Source organism: Suncus etruscus, chromosome 14 (assembly GCF_024139225.1).
Source record: "Suncus etruscus isolate mSunEtr1 chromosome 14, mSunEtr1.pri.cur, whole genome shotgun sequence".
NCBI lineage: Eukaryota > Metazoa > Chordata > Mammalia > Eulipotyphla > Soricidae > Suncus > Suncus etruscus.
The window spans coordinates 93,227,992-93,247,562 of record NC_064861.1 but is presented as its reverse complement, the minus strand read 5'-3'; the positions used below and the strand labels follow the sequence as shown (position 1 = coordinate 93,247,562).

The window sequence follows — 19,571 nt, the reverse complement described above, 5'->3', positions numbered from 1 at the left end:
GGCACCCCGAAGGGCAGGCAGCCCCCTACCCGAGTCTCTTTGACCGTCCCCGAGGGGCTCTCGCTTCTGCCCCCGAGATTCTGCTCCGCACCAGACCAGGCCTCCCTCCCTCTCTCTCCCTGCCCAGCCAGGTTGCTCAGGTTGCAATGCTATTTTTCTGTTCTGGTTATTTTTTTTTTCCTTTTAGTTTTTATTAAATAAAAGGTGCAGAAGGAGAGGGGGGCCTGTGGTCTCTCGGGCTGTAGGGGAGAGCCAGGGGCCAGCCCCTCCATCTGCTCAAGGTGCAATGCGCGGAGGTTGGAGGTGTAAGCTGGGCTGGCGGGAGGGCAGGCAGCTGGGGTTGCTAGGCAAGGCCAGAACTCGGGGTCCTAGGAGCCATTCACCCTTTCCAGGAAGACTTAGTGGGCAGGAGGGGGCGCCTCCTGGACCCCGGCTGGGGGTGCTCCTCCTTAGAGCCACCCGCCTACCAGGGCCTGCTCAGGCCCCTTCCCGCGTCTCAGGAGGCCTGGGCTGCAGTGTCCGTGGGAAAGAGGGTGGGTGGGTGGGTGGCGGGGTCCCTGCCTGCCCACCCTCACTCGTGCACGTCCCAGATCTCGGAGAGCAGCGGCGGCAGCTTCTTGTCCTGGAGCCGCAGGGCGAAGACCTGCTCGGAGTGGACGGAGCTGAGCGTGCGAAGGCTCACGAGCTTCATCAGCATGCGCGGGAAACGCAGTTGGTCCTGCAGAGGGGCAGGGAGCAGGCAGGGCTGTGGGCTCCCCAGGGATCCTGGGGAGGTGAGGAGGGTGCACCCTCCTTCCCAGGCCCCTTTTCGCCTCCCGGCCAGTACCTGGGGCCGCTTGATGCGCGTGTAGGACAGCAGCGCCTCCACATAGGGCTGCTGCAGCGCTTCCACACGTCCAGGGTCCTGCACATTGGGCCGGTCGGCCGAGAAGATATTGATGGCGATGAGCAGCGCGTACTCGGCGTCGTCCAGGCCCAGGCGCCGCATGGCCCGCGAGAACTCAAAGATGGGGTTGATGAATTCCACCTGCAGGCCTGGGTTGGGGGTACGGAACAGTAGGGCAAGGCGTCAGCTCACCCCACCCACCTGCTGCAAAGGGGGCCTGACCCCATGACCACTACCCAGTGCCTGATGGGCCGAGGGTGGCACTTTTCCCCCCAAGTCTTCCCTCAGCTCCAGGCTCCTTGATCCCTCCCTGTGGGTGCCCAGCTCCGTGTCCCAGAGCCAATCCTGCGACCACTGGCAAATCTGAGCTGCAGCAGAGCACAGAGCTGTCTCTGAACCCCCCCCCATCTTAGGTTTGGGGGTGATAATTGGGAGATCTGTGCAGGCAAGTCAGTAACAGCAGGACAGGATGGGAGAAAGGTGCCATCTGCCCAGGAAGTCTCTTAAGGGGGCACTGGACCAAGCCAGGAGAAGGGCAGTGAAGTGAGCCCACGGTGTCAGGCTCAGAGCTGGGCTCCCCTAGTTGTTTTTGTTTTTGGGGCCCACACCTGGCGGTGCTCAGGGTTTATTCCTGACTCTGTGCTTAGGAGTTCCTCCTGTTGGTGCTCAGAGAGCCATAGTGGGTGCGGGAGATGGAATCCAGGTCAGCCACATGAAAGGCAAAAGCCTTCCCTACTGTCCTATCTCTCTGGCCCCAGTCACTGCTATTTCTGGGCAGAGAGAGCAATAGGCTGGATCTGGAGGGTTCTCTGGGGTACATGAGGTGTGGAGTTGTTGGCCTGCTGTAGCCTCAGATGCTGTGGGCACAACCCTGTCCCCAAAAGCCCATCGAGAATGAGGAGGCCAAAGTGGCCTCCAGCAGGGCCACCCAAATATTCTGGGAAGATGAGGCCTAGACATGGCAGCGGTGGTGGTGGTGATGTGGCAAAAGCATGACCCTGGGGAGGGCAGGGATGAGGGGCCCCTGGGAAATATGAGGCCAGAGTAGAAAGAAAGAGGAAACCCCAAGGCCAGAAGCATCCCCCACCCCATTCCTGCACCCTACAGGGCCCATATCAGGATTCACTCCTGCAGCCTGTGAACCTTTGCACTTCACCAGAGGGCCCCCCCCCCCCCCCGAGTGCAGATCATATCCTCCTCCTGGGCACAACATGTGCTGTCTGAGGTTCCCCCTTCCTGGGACTGGGCTCAACCCTCACCCCTGCTTTGGAGATATTCAAAATGCAGGCTCAGGGCAGGAAATACAGGTTAGAGGGAGTGGAGGGACCCCAGCTCTGCACACGGCTGGCTCGGGCTCAACCCCCAGCACCATAACAGAGTCCCCTGAGCATTCTCAGGAGGGGGACCCAGACCCAGGTCAGTTCATCGACTGATCAACTAGAGAAAAAGGCAAAGATGGTAAAGAAGAGAGGTTTTGGGATTCAGGGTGTGGCTCAGCACTGGAGAATGTGCTCAGCCCACAGTAGGCAGGGAGATATCGAGGTGCCCCCACAAGATGGGGAAGGGGCAGGGGGGCACACCTGCACGGTGGAAGTCATCCTTGCTGTAGGTGAAGTCCTTCAGGAAGGTGATGCACTCTGTCTCATGGTTGTAGCGCCTGGCGGTCTCCAGCAGCATGATCTGGGGGGGGCAGCCCAGGCGCTCACACATACGCCCCTTTCAGGCTCTGCCTCCCCAAGGAACCCACAGTGTGAAGAAAGCCAAGGGGCGAGTGCAGACTCCTGCATCTGCCCAAAGCTAGGCTGAGGCTCATAGCCCTGAGAATCACCCATCGTCCTACCCAATCTTCCCTCCAGAAGCACCTAGAAGAACATTCCTGGCTCTGCGCTCAGAAATCACTCCTGGCAGACTGGGGCTGGGGGAAGCATATGGGATGGGATGCTGGGGATCAGACTCAGGTTAGCTGCGTGCAAGACAGACGCCCTCCCCGCTGTGCTCTCACTCTGGTCCTAGCAGCACTTATTTTTTGTTTAATTTTTTGGGCCACACCTGGTGATGCTCAGGGGTTACTCCTATGTGCTCAGAAATCGCTCCTGGCTTGGAGACCATATGGGATGCTGGGGATCGAACCAAGGTCTGTCCTGGGTCAGCAGCGTGCAAGGCAAATGTCCTACCGCTGTGCTATGGCTCCAGCCCCTTAGTGCATTTCTGACCCACATCGCCTCTCTGGAGGGCACGTAGGGTTGGACATATGCTCATCACCACACCTCGATCTTGGGGAGCCCCTTACTTCAATGGTGGACGCCTTGAGGAGGGCGATCTGGTCCTCACGGCCCAGCTGCAGGAACCCGGGCACCTGCTTGGCGAAATCCACTATCTCCTGGACTGAGATGATGGCGAGTTCCGTAAAGTGGGCGAAGCGCTGTTGCCGGGCATCACGGGACTGGGGGTCTGCACCCAGTGGCCAGGGCTGCGGACATGACACGACACGACACGGTGCACTGCGTCATGCCCAAGGCCTGGTGGAGGGGGACAACCCCAGGAGACCCTCATCCCCAGCCTGACCCAACTGCCTTTGCACCCTGAGCCTTGGGAGTGCGGCCCAGCCCGGTCTCCCAGGCAAGGTACCGTGACTTTGGGCTGGTCGGAGAAGGAGCGCTTGTTACACTGCAGCTGGGCGGCCACGAGCTGTTGGATCATCAGTTCCTGGGCAGCGGTTAACTGCACCCCCTCGCCTTCCCCCGAGCCCTGGCTGCTGCCCTCGGACCCGCCAGGGGAGGCTCCGGGCACGGAGGTGGATCCACCCCCAACGCTGCTGCTGGTGCTGCTGCTGGTGCTGTTGCTACTGCTGGTGCTGCCACCGCCGCTGCCACTGGCCCCTGGGACCCCGGGGGACTGTGCCTGCTGCTCCTGCCTTCGGATCTTCTTCTTGCGGATCTGTTCTTCTGAGAGAACGCCTGGGGGTCCACACAGAGGACAGCACAGGCCTCAGTCGAGCTCAGGCTAGGCCGGGCCAGGCGGGCACTGCCACCCCAGGTCCCGGGCACTCACACTGCTCCTTCATGCCGGCCTCCTTGCATTTGCGCAGGCGACACTGCTGGCACTTGCGCCGCATGAAGGCGTCCATCTGGCAGGTGCCACCCCCACGGCAGGTATAGCGGCCGGCCCCGCCGCGCACCACGCTGCGCCGAAAGAATCCCTTGCAGCCTTCGCAGCTCAGCACATTGTAGTGGAAGCCGGAGGCCTTGTCCCCGCACACGCGGCACAGCTCGTGGCCCAGCATCTTGGGGGCCGGGCCCTTCTTGCGCTTGCGTTCCGGCTCCTCGTCGCAGGGTTCTGCAACGGCTGGGGAGAGGGGACAGAAGCCATGAGGGGCGACAGGTGACCCTGAGAAATGGGGATTCCAAGGGAAAGATGCGGGTGCCACTGGACTGACTCCAAAGAATGAGGCCACACTGGAGGTGTCCGGAGAAGGAAAAATCAAGACCTCTCTTTCTCCATCCCTAGATCCCACCCTGAGTCCCCCAACCCTGGTCCTGGGTTGAGTCTCACCCATGCTGGAGGCAGAGCTGGCCCCATCTGTGCCTGGAACATCGGGGTCCGGACCCCCAGGCACCGGCTCTGGCCCTTCCTCCTCCTTTACAACGGGTGAAGAAGAGGGGGCGCTAGGTGAAGGCGGATCATCTCCTGGGAGAGGGAAGGAAAGGGTCACAGTGAATTTCTGCTGCGTATTAGGATGAAGGAGAGGGGGTCACTGTGCTGGATATCGGGATGACTGGCTATAGGGGGTCACTGTGTGATGTCAAGAGGGGCTAAGCTTAGGGGGGGTCAATCATTGTGCAATGACATGGGGGCCTGGGCTGAAGGGGATGTCACTCACCAGGCAAGGGAGTATCTGGGGATTTCTTGGTGGGGGTGGACATGGTGGGTCACGGGTCAGCCTGCAGGACACAGGGGAACCGATTGAACCTTGGAGAACCCCAGCACTCACGACTCTCATCTCTCCCTAGCCCCCACTCCATCCACATGCGGGCAGCACCCCCACTTCCTCCCCTCCTCCAACTTAACTCATCTCCCAGCCTCACTCTCTCCCTCCACTGCTCACCCCACCTCCCCCTCACCCCAAACTAAGAAGCACCATTAGGACCCAGCTCCAGTCAGGTTCCACCCCCAGCCTCGCCTCAGCCCGCCCACTCAGACATCGTCCAATCACCGCCTCCATAAACCCACCCCTAGACTCCGCCCCAACCATGTCTAGAACTTCTCCGCCCACTCCCCATCCCAGCCTATCACCTCCTGCTATATTATGCACGCCCCACCCACTGCATCAGACCACGCCCACCCCAAATCCAGGCCTATTCCCTTAACAATCACACCGAACAGGCCCCTTCCTCTAACCTCACCTAAGCTCCGCCCACAGACACCGTCCAATCACGCCTCCAGAAGCCAAGCACCACCCCCAGACTCCGCCCCCAACTTAACCTCATCTATCACGCACGCTCCGCCCACTCCCCACTCCAAGCCTATCACCTCTTACCTATCAAGCATGCCCCACCCACTCCCCATTAGGCCACGCCCACTCCAAGTCCCGGTCGGTTTCCTCCTGTCAATCACACAAACCACGCCCCTTCCAAGAAGCCCCGCCCCATACACCGCCCATCCCCTCCTACCTGTCAGGCACGCCCCACCCACTTCCCAGAAGGCCACGCCCACCCCAAGTCCACGCCACCCTCCTGTCAATCACGTCTGTCACGCCCCTTCGCACGACCACGCCCCTTCCCTCAGGCCCCGCCCACACCTCGCTCCAGGTCCCGCCCCTCTCCGAACACCAGCGGGGCGCGGGGCTCATGGCTGCGCGCGAGGGTCTCGGGGTGTCTGGCTGCTCTCGGGGGGTCTCCTCGTCCCGGGGCTCTGGAGACAGGCGAGGGCGGCGCGAGCTGCAGAGGGACGGGGGTGGCAGGGGAGAAGTTGGGGGGGGTCGCTGAGCCGAGCGGCGCGGGGCATGCCGGGAAACCCTGAGCCCAGGACTCCCCCTGCGGGTCTCCCCACGATCAGTGCACCTGCCTCGAGCCCCTCGCTCTGCTTCTCCTCCCGGGCTTCTGCCTGTCCCAGCGCCTCTGGACCGCGGCTCGGGTCCCCTCAAAAGTAACTTCGCCACTTCTTCCGGCAACCCCGCGGGCGCGTCACTTCCAGTGGGCGGAGTCTTTACGTGACGTACTTCCGGTCATACGGCGCGACCGGGCGGAAGTGCGCCGGAAGTGGCTGATGTCAGGGGCGTCCGCGGGGACCTGGCATGCCGCTCTGGGCCCGGGAGGTCCGAAGCGAACTCGACTGCTCCTCGCCCGGTGCTCTGACACCATAGTTCATTCCTGCGCCTCCTGATTTTTCTTTTTTGTGTGCATGGTTTTTGGGTCACACCCGGCAGTGCTCAAGGGTTATTCCTGGCTCCAGGCTTAGAAATTGCTCCTGGCAGGCACGGGGGACCATATGGGACGCCGGGATTCGAACCGATGACCTCCTGCATGAAAGGCAAACGCCCTACCTCCATGCTATCTCTCCAGCCCCGCGCCTCCTGATTTACTTGGGATCTCTATGAGTGATCTCAGAGTCTGAACACAAGCTGGGTGTGCCTCCCCAAGCCAAGGGGAAGAGTCTAAACACTTATTGGGGTGCAGCTGTCAATCAGCTCGAGAGCTTGCATTGCAGGTGTACCTACTTTGCTTTGGGACCCAGGGCCATTTGGACAGGGAAGAATTCAAGCTTCAGGCCTGGAGACACAGGACAGTTTAAGGTTCTGGGCCTAACTTGCAGCCCATAGGGTCCCCTGAATGCTGCCAAGAGTGATCCCTAAGCACAGAGACTAGGGGTGATCCCCGAGCACACCTGAAAACAGCTCAAAAATCTAAATGGAAAAAGAAAAGAATTCAACCTCCGGTCAGAGAAATCAAGTCTAGATAAACGTTTATGAGAGCAAGTATCCGTTTGAGAAATAGGACCCTTGGCATACAACAAGAAGATATTAAAAGAGTGCTAACTGTGGGGGCGAGAGCAATAATACAGATGGGAGGGTGTTTGCTTTGCATGGGTTCGATCCTCAACATTCCAAAAGAGCCCCCAATCTTGTCAGCATTGACCCTGAGCACGGCCAGATGTGACCCCAAAAGAACAAAAAGACTGCTTGCTCAGGCAAAGCCTGGGCAAAGTCCAGAGAGAGAAGTGGCATTTCTACACAAATTCCTGGTGTATTTATACATAGAAATGGATTAATTAACTAACAGTCATGAAGTTTCAGAGAAGACGGAGGACTTGGAGCTAATTGTTTCCTAGCATAAAGGTGCCACCCTAATCCAAACCATAGTTGTTTTCTTCATGGGGTGCCCAGGGCAACTGTAAACCATAAATTGTCACGGGGCAGGCAGATGTGGCTTTTGACTTTATAGATGTTTTATTTGTTTGGTTTGGTTTGGGAACCACACTCAGCAGCTCTCAGGGGTTACTATTGACTCTGCTCAGAAATTACTCTTGGCAGGTGCAGGAGACCATATGGGATGGCAGAAATCCAACCTGGGTTTGCCTTGTGCAAGTCAAAATCTCTCCCTGCTGTGCTATAGCTCCAGCCCCCCCATTGCAGAACATTTCTGAAAGTCTACTACCAGAATTCCTGTAAAATAGGCTGATCCAAAAATACATTTCCCTTTTCCTGGATGCAGAGTAGTCAGTGGGAAGTCGGATTTCTACTTGCCAGGAATGTGGCTGAAAGAGTCTGCATCTCTGAAATGACAATTAATTTGTCAATTAATATGTCGACTAAATGTTTTATGATTTAGGGGCCGGAGAGATAGCATGAAGGTAAGGCATTTGCCTTTCATGCAGAAGGACGGCGGTTCGAATCCCAGCATTCCATAGGGTCCCCTGAGCCTGCCAGGGGCGATTTCTGAGCATGGAGCCAGGAGTAACCCTTGAATGCTGCTGGATGTGACCCAAAAAAAAACAAACAAAAAAAAGTTTTATGATTTAAAAAAAAAAAACAACAAAATCTGCATCTCTTAGATTTTCTAAACCACAGCGGACTGGGAAAAGCACTGACCCAGGCCTGGGCGAACAGCCCCAGGCTGCCACTGCATGGCCATCTGAGGATCTGCAAAGACCTTGCACAGGGGGCATTCTGGAGGGTCAAGAGGAAGCCTTTGGGGTGCAGAGAGAAGAGGGGGAGATGTGCGGGGAATGGATGATGAGGTCGAGCACGGTATAAGGGAAACCACCAAGAAAAATGGGTGTTTCAGGGCCTGGAGAGATAGCACAGCGGCGTTTGCCTTGCAAGCAGCCGATCTAGGACCAAAGGTGGTTGGTTCGAATCCCGGTGTCCCATATGGTCCCCCGTGCCTGCCAGGAGTTATTTTGAGCAGACAGCCAGGAGTAACCCCTGTGCACTGCCGGGTGTGGCCCAAAAACCAAACCAAAACAAAAAAAAATGGGTGCTTCATGTGGAATGTTATCCATGAGACAGCTAGCAGAAACTGTTGGGGAAGTGGGGGTAAGGGGCCCCTGAAACAGATCAAGATCTCTGCCGTGGTGTTTCTCACAGTGGAAAGAGGAAACCGGTACTGCAGTGACAGTTGCGGAATGAGCAGACGAGGCACGCAGGTGATTCCCTGGGAGACTGAGGTGCTGGCTGTGAGTGTAGCCCACACACCAGGGTCCATACAGCAGGGATGGAGCTTCTGACCTGGGTTCGAGTCCCAGCATCTCATAAGGTCCCTTGAGCTCCGCCACGAGCGATGCCTGAGTGCAGAACCAGAAGAGTAACCCCTGAACATTGCTGGATGTGAACCCACCAAAATAAACAGTGACCCCTGAGTGCAGAGCCAAGGGTAAGCCCTGAGCACCTTTGGGTGTGATTCCCCCAAAATTAGTAGGGGCCTGGAGGGACAGTACAATGGGAAAGGTGCTTGTCTTGCATGCAGCTAACGTGGATTTGATCCTTGGTATCAATGGATAAATAGGATCCCCCAAACACCACCCCCCACAAAAAAGAGTGCTGTGCATGATGTATGTCAACAGTTGTGTGTTCCAGTACTTGGAGTGTTCCAGGATTGGAGTGAGGTTGGAGTGGGATCTCTTCCCCGTCAGACTGCCCACCTCCCCCCGCCTCAGACTTCCTGCCCATCCCTCTGTTTGCCCCAGGAAATCCTTGTGGTTAATGAGTCCCAGAAAGTAAGTGGAAGAAAACTAGAGGTGCTGAAGAAGGGGGACAAGGGGTGTGGCCGAGCACCTCCTGATACCACCCCCAAACTGGGGGATGTGGAGAGCCGGAGATGATTGATGCTGACCACAAGACCAGCCCAAGACCAGCCTCCTCCAGTTCCCCATTTAGAAATGGGGAGGAAGTGAGCAGGGGGGGGGCACCTGGGGGAATAAATGAGGCCCCTGAACCCCGCACCCACTCCTGCGCCCAGACATGTGGCTGCTCTCGCCTCTGCTGCTGCTGTCTCTGCTCACTCTGGACCCTGCCCAGGCGGCGCTGATCCGGTACCGGGAACCCCCAAACTTAGGATGGACTCCCCATATCTGGGGCTGCCCGAAACCTTGATTCTTGTCTCAGGTTCTCAGGAAGCTTCGAAGAGTGGGCTCACTCGAAAGGAACCCCCCAAAATCCCCAGACTCAGACAATTTTTTTTTGCATTTTGATATTGGGGACACATCCAGCGGTGCTCAGGGCTGACTCCTGGTCTTGTGCTCAGGGAACACTCCTGGAGGGAATTGGGGGACAGGATACAGTACTGGGGTGCTGTGTGCAAGGCAAGTTCTTTGACACTGCACTCTCCCCAGCCTTAATCCTGAAACTGTCTTTTGTTGTTCTTTGGTTGGTTTGTTTTGGGGCACACCCAGCAATGCTCAGGTATGACTCCTTGCTCTGCACTCAGGTGTAGCATACACCACACTCAGGAATCACCCCAACAGGAATCACCCCAACAGTGCTCAGACCAGATGGGGGGTACTGGAGATCGAACCCGGGATGAGCATTGGCAAGGCAATCGCTCTCTCCACCATACTATTATGGCCCAGATGTGTGGCCTTAAACCACTCTAAATATTATCTTTTGGTCTCAAGAAGTCCAGTTTGGTAGGTTTTTTTTTGGGGGGGGAGGCAGGATGCCAGTGAAAACTGACAGCCTGAGTTTGATCGAAGGCACCACATCAGCTCCCCCAAGCACCACCCAGGGGTCCCTCCTGAGCACAGAGGCAGGAACAATCCCCTAGCACCTCTAGATGTGACCCTAATGCCCCAATATCCAGCTTGGGGGAATTCCATGCTCTCCCCCTCATCTGACCTCTAAAGCCTTCCCATCTACTCCTTCTTCCCATCTTCCTTCTCTCCACTCCCCTCCTCCTGCCCAGAACTGTCCTTGAGATGAAAGGGGTGCAAAGAGGAAACGACTCCCCCACTTCACATTCCTGAGTCTCCTGAGCCTGAGGAGGGGAGAGGCGGCTCTGAGTCAGGACTGGGATGTAAGGGGGGGGGGGTGGCAGGTCACTGCAGGCAGGAGCACATGACCAGCCCGGGCTCTCTGCCCACCAGCCTCCAGCGCAAGAGAGTGGCACTGCTTCCTAAACAATGCCAACGGTGGTGATTTTTCTGGCATTGGCTCCAAAGCAGCCGCTGACCGAAGCTGCAAATTCTTCACCGCCAGTAAGGCCGGTGAAGCATTTGCCTAACAAAGCCGATCTGGGTTTGATTCCTGGCACTGCTAGGAGTGAGCCCTGAGTCCAGCTGGAGGTGCCCCGCCAACCAAAGGAAGAAGAGAAAATTCTAGAGTTCTTCATTAAGATTCAAGCCACACTTCTACCCACTTCTGCCATCGCTAGATCTCAGACTTAGTAAAACTTTTTTTTCCCCAGGTTGCTTAAATATTTAAGCAACTTCTCACACTCTGCAGTTTAGGGTGTCCTTGATTTATCCGGAAGGCATTTCACTGTGTAGAGTAAACTTGGGGTTTGCTCCTTGCAGAGGGAAAGGTCTCCGGCAAGAATTGAAAGATGCAAAGCTATTTATTTTTTGCTTTTGCTTTTGGAGTCACACCCAGTGGTGCTCAGGGGTTACTTGTGGCTCTGCACTCAAGGATCATTCCTGGTGCTGCTCAGGGAACCCTATGGGATGCTGGGGCTCCAAACTAGTCAGCCCTGTGCAAAGCAAGAGCTCTACTCACTGTGTTAACCACCACCACCACCACCCCGGCCCTCAGATGCAAAGCTCTTTTGGCAGAAGCTAAATTTCATCTGAGGGTTCTTGGAAAGCTTTGTGAATCTTTGTGGGGTCCCCCCCCCCGAGGGGACAGATTTGGGGGGGAAGGTCTATGTAGGGAGGGTGGCTCATTCTTGAGCAAAATTGTCATCAAGATGCAGGGCGGGAGCAGGGGGCGACTGGAGCAATAGCACAGCAGTATGGCGTTTGCCTTGCACGCAGCCGACCCAGGACGGACCTGGGTTCGATTCCCAGCATCCCATATGGTCCCCCGAGCCTAGCCTGCCAGTAGCGACTTCTGAGTACAGAGCCAGGAGAAACACCTGAGCAACACTGGGTGTGAACCAAAAACAAACAAACAAAAATAGATGCCAGATGGGGTCCCCTGGGATCACTGCTGGGTTTCCAGCCCTGACTATTTATTATTGGGGTGACAGGTCCTGGGATTTACTTTAGTGAGTCTTTTTAGGGCAGGTCTGTTAGTGTCATGTCCACACAGAGCCACGTCTTGGGTACCATCAACTTCCTCCCCTCAGGGTCCCTCTTCGCCGACTCCACACTGGACACAGGGCCTTGAGTTCACTGAGGAGCTGGGGGAAGCCAGCAGTCCCTCCCAGATGGGGGGACCCATCCCCTGGAGACAAATCTTTCTCTGTGCCTCTCTCCAACTACATAAATGTGAGTTTCATACCCCAAAACCCCACCACGACTGCAGTTGGACACCACATTCATATTCTGTCCTGATGTTGCTTCCAGGCCCAGTATTTTGGGGTCGTTGGCCTGGGTACACCCCCACAAAACTTCTCCGTTGTCTTTGACACCGGCTCCTCCAACTTCTGGGTCCCATCCAAGAAGTGCTACTTATTCAGCTTGCCCTGCTGTGAGGTTACAGGGGGACTGGCGGGGGTTGGAGGGACAGAGGGAAGGAAACTACATAGAGGGGAAGGAGAAGGGGGGAAAAATCTTGCCTTCCCATCTTTTTTGGGGGGTTTTGAGACACACCTTGGCGGTGCTCAGGGATTACTCCTGGTTCTGCGCTCAGAAATTGGTCCTGGCAGGTTTGGGGGACCATGTGGGATGCCGGGGTTCGAACCCACGTCTGTCCTGGGCTGGTGACATGCAAAGCCAACGCCCTGCCCTACCGCTGTGCTTTCGCTCAGGCCCCCTTCCCACCTGTTTTTGTTCTGCTGGACGGTTGGCAGTGGTGCTTGGAGCTGGTGTTGGGGGTGCTTTAACTGGGTGCTCACACACGCTGGGCCTGCAGCAGTGCTCATGGGGCAGCCCTTGGGTCCAACCTGCAGTCTTAGGCGGCTAACAGGAGCTTTCAGCACTGAGCGACTCCCCTTTTGGGGGAAATGGTCGGGTCGGAGGGGCGTCAGGAGGAGGAGGTATCTGGGAGCACCCTCCGCCCAGTGGCCCAGTGACTCAGGCCCATCCTGCTCACTAGGGTTTCACAAACGATTCAACGCCGAAGCGTCCAGCTCCTTCCAGCCCAATGGGACCAAGTTTTCCATTCAGTATGGAACTGGGAGTCTGAAGGGAATCCTGAGCGAGGACAAGCTGACCGTGAGTGACCTTGGACCCCGGGAATGCGGGAGCCAAGGAGCACCCCGAAGTCTAAAAGATGAGCTGCAGGAGGGAGAAGACTGAGGAGCTGGAATTTGCAGGGCAGGGGAAGAAATGTCAGAGTGGCAGGGCCTGGGAGGGGAGGAGCTTCTCGCGAGGGCGGGGCCTATTACAAAGGGCGGGGCCTCTCGTGAGGGGCGGGGTTTCCCTGGATAGGGCCTGGGAGGGTGGGGCTTCTGCTAAAGGGGTGGGGCTTCTGTGAGCAGGGCGAGAGGGGAGGGGCTTCTTGTAGGGGCGGGGCTTCTTGATAAAGGGGTGGCCCTTCCCTGACAGGACCTAGGGGTGGAGCCTCTCATTATGGGGGCCCGAGAGGGGAGGGGCTTCTTGTGTGGGCGGGGCTTCCCTGAGCAGGGTTTGGGAGGGAGGAGCTTCTTGGAGGGGCGGGGCTTCTTAATAAAGGGGCGGGCCTTCCCTGACAGGGCCTGGGGGTGGAGCCTCTCATAATGGGGTGGGGCTTCCTGGGGAAGGGCCCGAGAGGGGAGGAGCTTATTGCGTGGGCGGGGCTTCTTGGTAAAGGGGTGAAGCTACCCTGGACATGGTCTGGAGGGAGGAGCTTCTTGTAGGGGCGGGGCTTTCCTGGGCAGGACCCGGAAGGGAGGCGCTTCGTGTATGGGCGGGGTCTCTTAATGAAGGGGTGGGGCTTCCGGTGCAGGGCCTAAGAGGGAGGAGCTTAAGAAGTGAGGGCGTGGCATACTGACAAAGGGCGTGGCATGGGAGGGAGGAGCTTCTTGCATGCTGGGCGGAGCCTGAAAAGATCCAGCTTCTTGTAGGGGCGGGGCTCCCTGACAGGGGCGGAGCTTGTAGGAAAGGGGCGTGGCTTTATAGAGTGGGCGGTGTTAGGGCGGGGCTCTCGGCCCATAAGCAAAGCTGTCCCAACACAGGTAGCTTCCAAAGGGCCCTGCATCCTGCCCTTCTGGAGTAACCTGCCGCCCTTGACTCTGCCCTAGATTGGGGGGATTCAGGGCGCCCCGGTGATGTTCGGGGAGGCCCTGTGGCAGCCCAGCCTGGTCTTTCTTTTCGCACACTTTGATGGGATATTGGGGCTCGGTTTTCCGGCTCTGGCGGTGGATGGAGTTCGGCCCCCATTGGATGCGCTGGTGGACCAGGGGCTTCTGGATAAGCCGGTCTTCTCCTTCTACCTCAACAGGTATTGGGGTGTGGGGGGTTCTACCTTCCCTAGTCCCATGGAGGAGATCCTTTTCCTTATAAAGAAAGTTCCGGCATCCGTTCACAAAGTTACTTGGTGTAGGGACTCAGCTGTCTACACAGGCGGGTGCTACCTCCATTCAGAAAGTGACTCCCTCAAAACGAGACGCACCCGGGCTTTTCCCACTTCCCGTGTGATCTGCTGAGCACTGCCAGGAATAAATCCTGAGTGCAGAGCCAGGAGTTAGGTGTAGCCCCCAAACAAAAAATTAACAAACGTAAAATGTTGGCCTCTCCCAGGTACCTTCTCCCACTCTTTCAGACCCAATTCACAAACCCCAATTCTTCACATAAATTTACCCCCAAATGTCTATCTTGATGGCCAAGTCAGCACATGGTGCAGGAAACCCCCCTGCACCATGAAATCCTGAACCCCACCAAAGAGCCCCTCCTTTCTCCTTATTTTTGTTTTGGACCTATACCTGGCAGCACTCAGGACTTATTCCTGGCTCTGTGCTCAGGGGTCACTCCTAGCAGGGCTCAGGGGTCCCTATGGGATGACGGGGATCAAACCTGGGTCAGCCGCATGCAAGGCAAACGCCCTCCTAAGTGTCTTATCTCTCTCTCTAGCTCCCTCCTTTCTCTTTGTTTCTGGCCTTGTGTTCAAGTCCGTGCATCAAGACTCTGTCTACACCCTTTGACCTCACCTAGCACCCCCAAAACCACTCTCCTCACAGGGGTTCCCTTTGCTGGATGTTCCCAGTGAAACCATAATGATCACAGTCTGCTTTTCCCAGGAACCCTGAAGCAGCCGACGGAGGAGAGCTAGTTCTGGGGGGTTCAGACCCCACGCACTACATCCCACCCCTCACCTTTCTCCCAGTCACTGTCCCTGCCTACTGGCAGGTCCACATGGAGCGGTGAGAAGGGGCCCCATCCGGGAGGTATATGGGGGTCGGGCACCCCAAATTCTAGTTGATGAAGAAGTGAGGGACCACCCTCTAGGCCTGAGTGACAAGGCTCAGAGAACGACCTTTGGGTCTGATGGAGGAGGCTGGAGGTTGGACTCCTGGGCCTAATGGGGGCCTGGATATTGACCCCTGGTTCTGAGGCAGGGGACGAGGGGCTAGACTCCTGAACCTGAGGGAGGAGGGCTGGGGGCTACATCCCAGGTTCTAGTGGAGGAGTTTTACAGGCTGGACCCCTGGGTCTGAAGGAGGAGGCTGGGTGCTGGATCTTGGGTCTGAGGGAGGAGGCTGGGACTGGACCCTAGGTCTGAGGCCGGGCCTGCTGAAGTCCTCTCACCTGCAGGGTCCAGCTGGGCTCAGGGCTGATCCTGTGTGCCCGGGGCTGTGCCGCCATCCTGGACACAGGCACTTCGCTCATCACAGGACCTACAGAGGAGATCCAGGCCCTGAACGAGGCCATCGGGGGCTTCCCCCTGGTGGCTGGGGAGGTGAGGCCCCATCGTCTGGAGGGGGAATGTGTGTGGGGCGCTGGAGGGCCTGAAGGTGGGTGACAGGCTCTGTGGGGACAAGGTCACTGTGTCCCCAATGCAGTTCCCTCAGGACCTCAGGGTCTTCCAGCTGGGATCTCAGGCACTAAGGCATACTCATTCTCGGGAGCTTCCCAGAGCCTGGTGGTGCCACAAGATACCAGGTGTTGGTGGGGTGGCCCCCAAGTGGTGCTCAAGGCTCAGTGATTTCCAGGGACTGGAGGTTGTATTGCTACTTGGCCACCCCAGTGCTGCTCAGGAGGTTGTGTGATGTAAGAGGGCCAGATGGACTCAGCTTGCACTAGCCACTCTATGATGAACCCTGGGGCCACACCTTGCGTGATCAGGGGGATCCAGTAATCCAACCGGGCCACCTGCAGGCAAAACTTGTCCAAAGCTCTCTCCTGCCCTCTGCTGGTCGTTGGCTTTTTCTTTTTTTCTTTTCTTTTTTTGTTTTTTGGTTTTTGGGTCACACCCAGCACCGCTCAGGGGTTCCTCCTGGCTCTACGCTCAGGAATCGCTCCTGGCAGGCTCGGGGAGACCATATGGGATGCTGGGATTCAAACCGCCATTCTTCTGCAGGCAAGGCAAACACCTTACTGCCATGCTATCTTTCTGGCCCCTGTTTCTTTAACAGCTTAGCGTGAGACAAGGGAAAGACACCAGGGGCACCCATTTTTTGGGTGGGTTTTTGTTTTGTTTTGTTTTGTTTTGTTTTGTTTTTGGTTTTTGGGCCACACCCAGCATTGCTCAGGGGTTTCTCCTGGCTGTCTGCTCAGAAATAGCTCCTGGCAGGCTCGGGGGACCCTATGGGACACCGGAATTCGAACCAACCACCTTTGGTCCTGGATCGGCTGCTTGCAAGGCAAACACCGCTGTGCTATCTCTCCGGGCCCTTTTGGAAAGTGGGTTTTTGTGCCACTCAAGGACATGGCCAGTGCTCTGTGCTCACGGATCACTCCTGGAGGTGCTCAGAGAACCTATAATGGAACCTGGGTCAGCTGCGTGCAAGTCAAACACTACCTACTCCCTATATACAATTGCTCCAGCCCCCAATTTTTATGCTTTTGGTGTATATTTTTTGGGGAGGAGTATATATTTTGGGGGAGGAGGGGATTTAGGTCACACCCAGTGATGCTCAGAACTTGCTCCTTTTGTTTGTTTTTATGCCACACACGGCAGCGCTCAGGAATCACTGCTGGTGGTACTCAGGGGGACATATGGGGTGCCGGGAATCGAACCTGTAAACCCACTTCTGTCAGTCAGCAAGTGCCCTACAGGCTGCACTATAGCTTTGGACCCCCAGGCCATCAATTTTGATCAACAATTAGAGGAAACAAGTCTGATCTCGGGGACAATTATAGTGGGGTGAGGAGAGTTAGACTAGAGGAGCCTCAATACACCAGGCCTTGGGAATCCCTCACCCCCCCAGCATTGGGGACCCCCAGGAATCTCTCCTCCTTGTCCCCCCAGTACCTCATCCAGTGCTCGGTCCTCTCCACACTGCCTCCGGTCTCCTTCCTGCTGGGCGGGGTGTGGTTCAACCTGACGGCCCAGGATTATGTCATCCAGGTTGGTGGCGGTGTGTCCCCCAGGGGGGCTCGGCAAGGTGAAGCCTGGTGGGGCTCATCCTCAGGGTGGAGGTGGTGGGGGAGCCTGGGAACCTTCCTGGAGAGCCAGGGACAGCGGGGTACCTGGGGGTGCAAAATCCGAACTCCAGGGTCCAGAGTGGGCCTGGTGGGCGTGACACCCCGGTTCTGGTCGCCTTGCAGATCACGCGTGGGGGCGTCCGCCTCTGCCTGTCCGGCTTCCAGGCCCTGGACATGCCACCCCCGGCAGGTCCCCTTTGGATCCTTGGCGACGTCTTCCTGGGTGCCTACGTTGCAGTCTTCGACCGTGGCAGCCACCAGGACGGGGCCCGAGTGGGTCTGGCTCGGGCCCGTCCCCGCCCAGCTGGACCGCAGCGGGGTGGGCTGGCGCAGGCGCAATCCCCCGGTGGGCGCCCCAATTAATCAGGCGAGGTTCGCTCCTTGGTTCCGATATGCTAAAATAAGAACCCCGACACCGGCCCGGCTCGCTTCCTTTGGTCGCTCTGTTTGCTCTGAGCTCACACCGTACGATGCTCAGGGGCTGCTCCATGCATTCGGTATTGGGGGGTCGCCCTCCATCTGGGTCCAAGCAGGTTCTAGCAATAGAATCGAACCGCTTGCAAAGCCTCTCCGAGCTCGCCGGGGCTTTGTGGAGCGGAAATTTCGTGCCCGGATTTCTGCGATCGAAGAAAAGAGGGAGGAGGAGACAGACGCCTGGTACCTCTTTTCTTTCTGGGCTCACACGTGTGCGGGCGAGAACTACGACTCCCATAAGGTCTCTCGCCTCAGAACTGCAGTCGGGACGCATCGGCTGCCGAAGAGCATCATGGGAGTTGTAGTCCACGGCGCGTTGACGTTTGCGCCGGGGGCGGGCACAGCCCAAACAAGCGTGGGAGGCGACAGGTCGCGACGGCAGCGACAGGTGGCCGAGGGGGGTGGGCAGGTGGGTGGGTGGGGTGTATGGTTTGGGACCGTGAAGGCTTTTCCAAGCCCGGTTTCCGCGGGTTCTCTTGCACCCCGCTGCCTCGATCTCCCCTGGGAATCTGCGGACGCCCCCCCCACAACTGGGTCCGCCATCAAGGCGGGGCCTGAAGCCCCCGATTTGGGGGGAGCCGGGCTGCCCCTCCTCTGGCGATGATGTCACTCCCCGCGCCCCCCTCGCGGCCTCCCTCTTGCTGCCCAGAGCTGTTGGGGCTGGGTCCCCCCGCCCCCCATCGCCAGCCCCGGATCCCCCCATCCCTGCCCCGCCTCGACTTGGGGTGAGTACGAGGGAGGGGAAAGCCCCCCCAAGGCTCGGGGCTGGTTCAGGGGGTGGGCAAAAGAGATCAAATACCAGCTTGGGAGGCGGGGGGAATCTTGGGGGAATAGGGGAACCCCGAGATGACAGCGGAGAGCACCCCCCAATAAGGAGCCATATGTGGTGGGTGGGCCGGGGTCAGATGCGGTGTTCAGGGGGGGATGGAGAGCCCCAGGATCTCGGGAAGGTCCCCCTATTTTCAGATCTGTGTCGGAGGGATTCCCCTTTACCGGGTTTGGAATTGCTAGGAATGGGGGTAGATGGACCAGGAATTGGGGAGTCAGAGTTTAGAAGGCAGGAAATAGGAAAGACCCTTCCTCAGTGCTCACCTTGGGGGGACAGGGACGGGGGCCTTGGGGCACTGAAGACCCTGACTTGAAGGGGACAGTTGTCTGTCAGGAATTCTGTGACTTCGGGATCTGTGCAAGGACAGATTGGGGGAGGAAGGGGAGGAGAAAGAAGGGGCCCTCTCTCCCACCATCTTCTGGTGTTCATCTCAGAAAATCAAGTCCATTTTTACAGGTCAGTGGGTGGGGGGAGCAGATGGACCTTTAACCCGGTCCCTGTCAGGTTGCACGAATCCCCTCCCCAACCCTGCTCCTGACTGGAATATTAAGTAAGGTTCAAAGATCCCCCCATAGGAGGCCATAGAAGGGATAGCACAGCGGGGAGGTGCTCTCCTTGAACAAGGCTGACCTGGGTTCAATCCCTGGCACCCACACAGTCCCGCCCCCTCCCCACTACCATCAGTAGTGATTCCTGAGTGCAGAGCCAGGAGTAAGCTCTGAGCACAGCCTGTGGCCTCTTTCTGTCTCTGTCTTTGTCTCTGTCTGACTCTCTCTGTCTCTCTGTCTCTGTCTCTTTCTCTCTCTGTCTCTCTCTCTGTCTGACTCTCTCTCTGTCTCTGTCTCTTTCTCTCTCTGTCTCTCTGTCTCTTTCTCTCTCTGTCTCTCTCTCTGTCTCTCTCTGTCTCTGTCTCTCTGTCTCTCTGTCTCTCTGTCTCTCTCTCTCTCTCTCTCTCTCTCTCTCTCTCACACACACACACACACACACACACACACACACACCCCTCTCTTCTGCCTGCCTCCTTCCTCCCAAGATCTCAGATCTTCAGGAGTCTCCAAATCTCCTCCCCATCACCCCCATTCTCAGCCTCCTCTTCCCAGCCCCCACATTCTGCAAAGTGGCTGATTGGTCCTTTGAGCCCCAGCTCGGCAGCTGTCAATGCAGAAAAGAAATGAGTATTAGGGGGGTAGATTTGGTGGAGGGTCACAGATTGGGAGGCTGTTC

At 57.4% G+C, this 19,571-nt stretch overlaps 2 protein-coding genes across 2 annotated transcripts; one reads left to right on the top strand and one right to left on the bottom strand.

Annotated features, from left to right (window-relative positions):
• Positions 1-166: 166 nt before the first annotated feature.
• On the bottom strand, positions 167-5,819 carry NR1H2 (nuclear receptor subfamily 1 group H member 2). The gene is made up of 9 exons (XM_049787039.1): positions 5,685-5,819; positions 4,767-4,827; positions 4,439-4,573; positions 3,938-4,231; positions 3,515-3,843; positions 3,177-3,356; positions 2,467-2,566; positions 827-1,035; positions 167-718 (listed from the first exon to the last, which is right to left on the bottom strand). Exons 2-9 carry the CDS (start codon positions 4,807-4,809, stop codon positions 572-574), a joined length of 1,437 nt encoding a protein of 478 aa, XP_049642996.1. The 5' UTR covers positions 4,810-4,827; positions 5,685-5,819; the 3' UTR covers positions 167-571.
• A 3,525-nt stretch (positions 5,820-9,344) lies between these two features.
• Positions 9,345-17,823, top strand: NAPSA (napsin A aspartic peptidase). Its single transcript, XM_049787572.1, has 11 exons — positions 9,345-9,415; positions 11,665-11,806; positions 11,885-12,008; positions 12,576-12,694; positions 13,702-13,901; positions 14,698-14,820; positions 15,212-15,356; positions 16,869-16,967; positions 17,168-17,390; positions 17,578-17,701; positions 17,760-17,823. Exons 1-11 carry the CDS (start codon positions 9,345-9,347, stop codon positions 17,821-17,823), a joined length of 1,434 nt encoding a protein of 477 aa, XP_049643529.1.
• The last annotated feature ends 1,748 nt before the right edge of the window (positions 17,824-19,571 follow it).